Here is a 9,184-nt window from a genome sequence, read left to right as displayed (position 1 = left end):
GTTACAGTAATCGCCTCCAGCTACTGCTAGTCATTAGCAAAACATAAACAGAACAGGGGAAGCTGCATGGGGCTCTATGCCATTTGTAGTTCGCTCAGGAGCTACCGTATGCTTCAGCTGATATCCAGGTGGGTATAAGGAGAGTTCTGAAAGAGGCAGGAGAATTTCTTCAAATATTTTCTCCCTTGATTATTCTGCAGAAGTGAACACTGTCACCCAGCTCGCAGCTAACAGTTGTTCCCACTGGTGGAGGGAGGGGTCCTTACTCTTGTGGGCTGAGCAGGCAGCCATCTAGCTTAGTATTGTCTACAGTACACTGACTGGCCGTAGCTTTCCAGGATTTCAGACAAGATTCACTCCCTGCCCTACCTGGAGATGTCTTTGGGGATTGAACCTGGGACCTTCTGCATGCGAAGCAGATGCTCTACCACCAGGCTATGAGTCTTTCCCCATGCAAGAGCTCTGTGGTGTAGTGGTTAGAATCAAGACCTGGAAGACTAGGGTTCAAATCCCCACTGGCCTTGAAGTAACTTATTTGCCTAGATGCCCATTTGGCTTTTATTATAGTACTTCTGATCAGGGGTGCCAACTTTAATAAAATATTGGGTGCGACCAGGTAAACTCTGCCCCGCAGAATCGATGACAGGACGCGCACCATTTGAATGGCAATGTTCATCAATTGGAGGGGGCGGTCCGCTCAAATATGGGGGGGGGCCGAAAGGACCCCGACTCCTAGGAGCTGGTTTCTATGCTTTCTGTCCACAAGAAAACACGACCGCGCGCGACCCCCTCTGTCCATGGGAAGCACTTCCGCGTGGGAAACTGGCCGCGTCTGCTGCGGTGCCTTGTCCGACGTGGCTTCTCCGAGCCGTAGCCCGATTCTCAATCTACCTGCCTATGCCCGCCCCTTCAGCAGCGTATAGATAGCCATCGCTGCCGCCCACGATGCCGGCGAGCCCTAGCCACCTTCCTTTCCGTGCGCCAGCAGCCCAAGCTGGGCACGCCAGCAGCCCCGCGGGCTCTCTCAGCGCAGCCGGCCCCGCGCCTGGGCGTGAGCGCTGCCTCTCCCCGGCAGGCAGAGCTGGGGCGAGGCCCTGGCGAAGCAGGAAAGGAATGCGAGTGGGAAGAGCGAGGCACAAGCGAGCGGGCATGTAGCGGCATATCCCGGAGCCCAGAGGCCGGGGCAACCTCCGTCGGAGCTCACGCGGCAGAGGGCGGGCTCTCTCTGTCTCCCTCGGTCTCTCCCTCGGAAGCCGGACGGCCAGGAGGAGGAGGAGGAGGAGGAGGAGGAAGAGGAAAGCGCTCCTGGCAGACCACGCGGCGGCGGCGATTCACAGAGCATCCTGGGCAGCTCGAGCCCCATGGCGTCGGAAAAGGTGCTTCGCGAAGGGGTGCTGGAGAAGCGCAGCGGCGGCCTGCTGCAGCTCTGGAAGAGGAAGCGGTGCCTGCTAGGCGAGAAGGGGCTGCGGCTGTTCGAGGCCAGCAGCCGGGGCTCGACGCGTTGCAAGGAGATCCCCTTCGCGCGCGTCAAAGCCCTCGAGTGCGTGGAGTGGAAGCAGCGGCACATCTACTTCACGTTGGTCACGGACGGCGGCGCCGAGATCGACTTCCGCTGCCCCCAGGAGGAGCCCAGCTGGAACGCCGACATCACCATGGCGCTGGTGCGCTTCAAGAACCAGCAGGCGGTGCAGATCGTGCGCGCCAGGCACAGCTGCAGAGCCGGTAAGGCGGGCACGTCGGGGATGGCGCGCAGGGGGAGCCCGGCATGGGGTCGTAGCGCAAGGAGATCGCGCCCCGTCTGCCCAGGAAACGATGGACAGAGCAGAAGGGCAGACAAAGCACGTGCTTTGCGCATACTGGGGCTCAGCGGGTACTTCTAGTTTAAAATATCTCCGGTAGCAGAAGTGGGAGAAAGATCCAGCCAGAGACGGTGGCGAGATTCTGCCACCAGTCAGAGTAGCAGTGATCTGAGTCAGCACGAGGTGGCTTCAGGCGTTCATACAATATGTGTGTCATTATCACGCTGGTTCCATTTGCCTTAATTCATCCAGAAACGTGCATCAAAAGACGGGGGGTTGGCACCTTTCCTTTCCTTTTTACAACCCGGGATGTGACCAGGTAGCCGCCTAGAGAGCACTCTTCCCCACTTTTGTGCTCCCTGGAGTTCCTGGTGGAGCTGAGACCAAGCTGTGGACACCTGTAGTGTGCAGTGAATTTATTATTATTATTATTATTATTATTATTATTATTATTATTATTTATTTATTATTACAGGGGAACAATTAGGGCTAGAGGCACCAGCTTATGAGGGCGATGCCCCCCCCCCCGGGACATCGTGTGTGTGACTTTGTGATGTTGCAAAGTTGTGCATGTGAGCATCGTGCCTCCCTCCCTAAGCCAGGCCAGGCAGAAGCTTCTTGGGCTTTGAGGAAGGGCACTAGGCATGAATATTTTAATACTCTAATTACTTAATTACTGGGAACGTTTAGGGGACTTACCTAGTCCCTCTAGTCCACTGACTGCATGCCACTGGTGGGCAGATAGAGGGTTTCCACTACTCATATGTATGGTAGAATATACAGAAAGGCCCAGGATGTTTTGGTGCCTGAGGCAGAACATCATTAATAGTATTTCTATTTGTAGACTGCATACTACCTGATGCTCACAGAGTGGTTTGTAGTAGATACACAAGCAATATCCATATCCATTATTTTTGTTAAGTATATTGTGGTTTTATATATTGATTTTATTCTGTGAACCGCCCTGGGACCCCCAGGCATAGGGCGGTAATAATAATAATAATAATAATAATAATAATAATAATAATAATAATTACCCACAAACAATATTAATATAAATAAAGTCAGAGAGCATTACAAGGCAGTATAATGTCATGTTGGTTGAAATTTGTGTTACATTATTATAGAACTACCCCCTGAATTTTACTCCCCATTGCACACAACCACTATGATCATTCACTACCTTAAATATTATCTCTATCACCCAGCCACTCATACCTGACAGTATTACACCCCCACATACACAGGATGCTGTCCCCATTTCTGAAGCACTAATGGGCTCATAACCACCCCGTATATTTAAAGCATTTCCAGTGCACGTGACCCCCCCTCCCCAAATCCTAGGAGTTGTAGTTTGTTATGGGTGCTGGTAACTGTAGTTCTGTTAGAGGGAGACTACAGTTTCCAGGATTGTTTGAGGCAAGGGAAAGTTATGTGCTTCAAATATGTGTTCATTGTGCTTGAAATGTATCATGTGGATATGCACTGGACCATCTAATACTCCTCCCCCATCTGAGAAGGCCCAGTTCTATACCAGAGCAGCCTCTCACCCAGGAGGCAGGTTATATAAAACTACTTCTATCCACTCACTTACAAGCATGCATTGTACTCTATAGCCTGAGCTCCTGATAAATAACTAATCAGCTTGGTAGCAAATGTGAACATGAAGTTAACAATCAAGGTGGCCCAAAACCCCAACCACTGGCTACACCCTGTTTTTCCATCAGTGATTTGGCCTACTCCATCTCATGCTCTATTGACATGTTGTTGGGCAATATCTTATGCTCTGACTGAGAACCACAGGACAAAAAAACCTTGCCAGGCACAAGGTTTAAGTACAATACATGGAGAGGTAGTAAGGAAGGAGAAAAAAAGCAGTCTCAGTTCAGGAATCCATGTGAATCTTCTTCTTTTGAACCTTTACCCCCACCCTCCCAAATAGCACCTGCATGGAGATACAGTGGAACCTTGGTTTTTGAACGTCTCTGTTGACAAATGTTTCGGAACTTGAATGCCATAAACCCAGAAGTAAATGCTTCCGTTTTCGAATTCACGATGGAAGTCAAACTTCTGAGGTGGCTTCCGTATTGAGTTTTTCGTATTAATTTTTCTGTTTTGAGGCTTCCATATTGATTTTTTGGTTTTTGAACATTTTGGAACTCAAATGGTCTTCTGGAATGGATTATGTTCGAAAACCGAGGTTCCACTGTAAAAAATATTTGTTGCCCCCTAATGGTGCCCTGCCCCTTCATGGATCAATGCCTTGTCGTGGCGAAGGGGCTTGAATAACTCAGAGAAGCTATGAGCTATGCCATAGCTTCTCTGCCCTGAAATCTGCCCTGAAATCTGCCAAAATATGGGCAAGGTGCGAGGCAGTCTTGACATATGCTAAAATTTTGCATGCCCTGATCCTTTGACTGACACTTGCTAGGTGCTGACCAAATAGCCATTGCATATATCGAATTTCTCTGGTTCTGGAGATCTCCACTCAGCCTGAGCATGAAGAAGCATGTAGGAACAGACTGTGTGCCTAACATGCATATTGTAGAGAAAGTGGAAGGCTTTCCACACCTTCTCCCATAACAGTAGAACTGTGGGGGGGCGTGGGGGGGCCTGGAAATCCAATGAAACTAAAGGTATGATGAAGAGAAAAGAAAGCACTTCTTCATTTAATCTGCGGAAGTTGCTCCCACAAGATGTGATGAAGGCCACCCACTTGGATGGCAGTAAAAGAAGATCCGATTAATTCATGGGGGCCAGAGCTATTGATGGCTATGTTCTTCCTTCATTGCTTGGAGGCAATATGCTTCCGTATGCCAAATACTCAGAATGGCCAGTGGGGAGAGGTCTGTTGCACTCAGGTCCTGTTTGTGTGTTTCACGCGAGAACAGGATGCTGGACGAGATGGTTGGATCCAGCAAGGGCTCTTCTTGTGTTCTGTCCATCAGCAGAAGATTTGTTTTCCTTTACACCTGCTTGCTCTTTTAACTAGTAAGAGGTAGGCTGACAAATGCCCTTCACTGTTAGCAGATAGTTGGATCGTGCATGTGATACACCCTGTTCTCATGTTACTAGAGCTGCACCCAGCCAGAGAAGCCTAAGCAAGGGAATGGAAAACAGTATAATTCTTCATGGTTTCCTCACTCCTGAGGTATCATGCTTATTTTAATAGTGTGGCATATCAAAGGCTCAGGGTATTTTGAAGGGTATTTTAACCCCTCACCCACAGCAACCAAACCCTGATACCAGAAGTTATCATGACCAGGAAAAAAGCACGTGGACAGAGGGATTGTGGGGGGGATGTTGCATGAAGAGGGGTGGAAAGGTTGGGTCTGGATTCCTCACCTGAACACCTACTGCTTTGGAAACCACATTTCTGTGAGATTGGGGCAGGTCCACCTTTAAGCACCAGGACATGCTGCCATTGCATCTAGTTTATCCCTGAACATCGCAAGTATGGCTGGTCTCCAATGTTGACTGTATTATGCAGGAAGAAAATGTTACTGGTCTTTTCAGCCAAGGCTGTGTGATTTCTCCCATACCTTGTATATATTCTTGCCCAGTTTCTGTTTCTCTTGTCCTGCTCTAACTTGTCATACTGCAAATCCCCATCAGCCAGCAAGTGAACATGAGACTATTGTTCAGTGTCTGCTCAGGCCAGCAAGTTGTGGATAATTTGCTCCATCCAACAAGCCTCTCATATAAGAATGGCTTTTTGACAGGAAGTTTCTAGGACTCAAGTGGCTCTTTGCAATTTCAGATATAACAGTAGGTGCTCCACAATTTCAGATGTAACAAAATTACATACTTCAATCCCTGTTAAACTTTCATTCCTACTCTAGTGATAGGAATTGCTCAAATGAAAAACACTATTTTGTTGTTTGCAAGTCATGTTTTTGACATTATGGGGTTTTGGATTTATTATTACCGTTATATTATTATTATTAGTTGTTGTTGTAGTAGTAGTGGTGGTTTTTATTATTTCATTTTATAATGTATATAAAACAGAGATAACAATTACAAAAACAGACAAAAATTGAAAGATGAGAAACAAAACTATAAAATAGGCTTGTAGAATAAGTAGTTGCTCATGAGTTAAAATAACAAAGTCCAAGGAAATTCTATCAACTTTATTGTTATATTATTAATATGATTTCAGTAACACCTTTTAGTCTACAAAGCTCTTTACAATATATTGTAAATGTAACAGCCCTGTAAGAATTGGGTGCTTTTGCTCCATTATTATTATTATTATTATTATTATTATTATTATTATTATTATTATTTCTTGCCTGCATTTCACCCTAAAGTCCCAGGGCAGTTTACAACAATGTAAAATTCTAATATCGAAATCTGTTGAAACAATTTGCAGTCAGAAGAATAGGATAGGTGTCGAAAGCCATGGTAAAGCCATATAGCAAGAGCTGTATAATGAATGTGCCAAATGCATCTCTGTGGGGATGGAAATGCAAAGCTTAGGAGTTGCCGCGGGAAATGCTTGCTCCCAGGTCTTCCAAGTTTGAATTTCCTCAAACATCAGCAGCTGCAATAGTCTGGCCCTTTGTCCAGCTTGTCTCCAGTCTAACCAAAGATTCACCTCCTTTCCTTTTCTGTTGCAGCATTTCAACATGAGGCAGCCCCAGCTGGCCAGATTCTGGTGAATGGGTCCAAGGAGCCAGACCCTAAGCTGAACATGGCGAATACAGAGGAACTGATGGCTGTGAATCCACCTGCCAATGGACAGAAGGCAATTTCCAGCTGCAACTGAACTTAGATCCATTAGTTCTCTTCCGTGGTATTACTGCTGAAGAATGAAGTGATGCCCAAAGCGTACAGCAAGACCTGGGTCACAAATATAACCAGAATGGGCATTGGTTTTCTGGCTGTGTCTTTGCTATGATACTTAAGACACAGACAAAGCCCCCTCCAAACTGCTGTGGACTGATAGGTTGCTTCTCTACTCTCTTACCTATGGTGGTCCACACCATAGGACTTTGTAGGTTAGGTTGAAGACACAGACACAGCAAGAGTGACAAAAGAGAATCATTCCATTCCATTGTCTGCCACCAGCCGAGTGCTGGATGGGCGATGCAGGAATTAACTGGATCATGAGGAGCGTTGGGAAGGAACTCCTGAGCATGCCAGGACCCATCTGATGACTTCATGGTCGAAAGGGAGCATCTCTCCTGAGAGAACTGAGTGACTGAGCTGGAAGGAGCAATGGTGAACCAGATATTCTGATCTGAGAAGTCACATGTTGCCAGGGAGATGCCTGCAGGACTTAACAGAGAGGCCGGATAAAAATTTAAGCACCTTAAGGAGGAGCCTGTGTGGACTTCTGAGACTCTCTTAAATGACTTTTCTCTGTAGTATTGCTCACTTGAGGCCTTCTGCTCAGAACTAGAGGACAGGAAGAGTCCCATCATTATGACCAATAGCTCCAGCTCAGTGAATCACTCCGGTGTCCCACTGTACATCCATTTCATTAGGTCCCTTACATACTGTTGACCATTACATGTCTGAAGGGGCAATCCATCTTTAGCCAAACTGTCATGCAGCTCCTTTCAGCTTCCCATATGTTCAGGGCACATGTCTGCAGTGGCGAGCTTGTTGCACTCATGTAGGCTCCCCATGTGACTGAGAGGCCTAATAGCACCGGGTTCTAGTTTGCTTGAGATGTTTACATGAGAGCAGCAGTCTCCCCGCTGCAGAGGGTGGCCCTGAAAGTGTGGGAAACTGGATGGAGCAGCACAAGTGGGATAAAGCTAAAGGGGGCCACCTCTTTAGTCACATTCCCCCTTCATGTGGGTAACAACTTAACAGGGCCTATTACAGGGAGGAACATGAGCTTTTGAAGAGGACTACTCACAAAAATGAGCATCCTATTTGACCATGCACAAGGAAGATTGTCATGCTCACCTTGAGGCTGTGAATGCCATTGTCACCTTCTCTTTCTCCTGATTCAAGGCCCATTTACTTACTATGGGCCATGGCAAGGAGGCAGGCACAGGCAGGTCTTAGGGCCCTGGTGGAGCATCTTCATCCATTGGGAATAGAACTGCTGGTCCGAGAATCCCCAGATGGAAAAGGATGCTGTTCATTTTTACCAGGGCGATGGCTGTCTGAGGGCCGAACAATGGGTGCTCATTTACTCCTAACTACTGGTCATTATGTATAACCTTTTATTAATAAAATTTCAAGAAAATCAACAATGCACATGTGTCATGCTTTAGAAGTGTGCCTTTATGGTCCTTTATTAAAGTTGGGCTCATCATGCCTTTGCTTAAAGGATCTTGCCTGATGCTCAGGACAATGGACAATGCTCAGGGATGATGGGAGTTGTGGTTCAGTAAGACAGGCATCCCCAAACTGCGGCCCTCCAGATGTTTTGGCCTACAACTCCCATGATCCCTAGCTAACAGGACCAGTGGTCGGGGAAGATGGGAATTGTAGTCCAAAACATCTGGAGGGCCAAAGTTTGGGGATGCCTGCAGTAAGATCTGGAGGTCCACAAGCTCCCGCCTGCTGCCTTAGACCATGGGCCTTTAACTGGACCATTGAGATCCTTAAGTGGGAATGATGCAATGTAGCTTGTGGTGCCACCTGCTTTCTAATTTTTGTTGAGAGAGAGAGAGAGAAACTGAATGCATAGAGGACAGGCCTCCTTTGATATTTGATAGTGTGAATTCCTGGCTGACAAGCTAAAGCTGCCTGGTCATCCTGGCTCCTAAAATCAAGAAGAAAGTTGGGAATATACCATAATTTTCTTAAAACACTGCTCCTATGATAACCCCATGTCGGGGTTGCTGAAATGGAAAAGGTTGACTGCTGTAACAGATAACTTGGGCTCTGTTTCCCAATCACTGTGTAACACTGAATAGAGATATTGGATTCTTGTCTCATTACATATGCTAAAGCTATTTTTCGTCATCTGCATACTATCCCTTGCTTTTTCCTGTAGGACTAATTAACAGTCATAATTTGCAGTCATTAACAGTCGTCAACAGGTTTACCATACCCATTGAGTCAATCACCCATTTCCTACTACCCTTCTGAGAAAAACCCCACCCCACCCCACCCTCCCGCTATACTGTATATAAGGGTCTGGTGACTTCTGTTTCAGTGTATCTGAAGAAGTGTGTATGCACACAAAAGCTTATACCCAGAACAAACTTAGTTGGCCTCTAAGGTGCTACTGGACAATTTTTTAATTTATTTATTAACACTGAATATGTTAAAGAAGGGACTGCAATGAAAAATGCAATGGATTGTTGAAATAACGAGGCCACTTTTTGAGAGCGTAGTGCAACTGCTGTTGTCTAAACCATTTTTCAGCATTAACGAAATGAACAGTACAGTACTGGTCTTATGAAAGCTCTGGTTCT

General features: G+C 46.6%; 1 protein-coding gene across 1 annotated transcript; it reads left to right on the top strand.

The window, feature by feature from the left end:
- The first annotated feature begins 543 nt into the window (after positions 1 to 543).
- On the top strand, positions 544 to 8,008 carry PHLDA3 (pleckstrin homology like domain family A member 3). Its single transcript, XM_035123849.3, has 2 exons — positions 544 to 1,722; positions 6,419 to 8,008. Exons 1-2 carry the CDS (start codon positions 1,362 to 1,364, stop codon positions 6,565 to 6,567), a joined length of 510 nt encoding a protein of 169 aa, XP_034979740.2. The 5' UTR covers positions 544 to 1,361; the 3' UTR covers positions 6,568 to 8,008.
- The last annotated feature ends 1,176 nt before the right edge of the window (positions 8,009 to 9,184 follow it).

The sequence above is a fragment of the Zootoca vivipara genome, chromosome 7, assembly GCF_965207765.1.
Source record: "Zootoca vivipara chromosome 7, rZooViv2.hap1.1, whole genome shotgun sequence".
Taxonomy (NCBI): domain Eukaryota; kingdom Metazoa; phylum Chordata; class Lepidosauria; order Squamata; family Lacertidae; genus Zootoca; species Zootoca vivipara.
The sequence above is the reverse complement of the archived record's forward strand: the minus strand, read 5'-3'. Positions and strand labels throughout refer to the sequence as shown.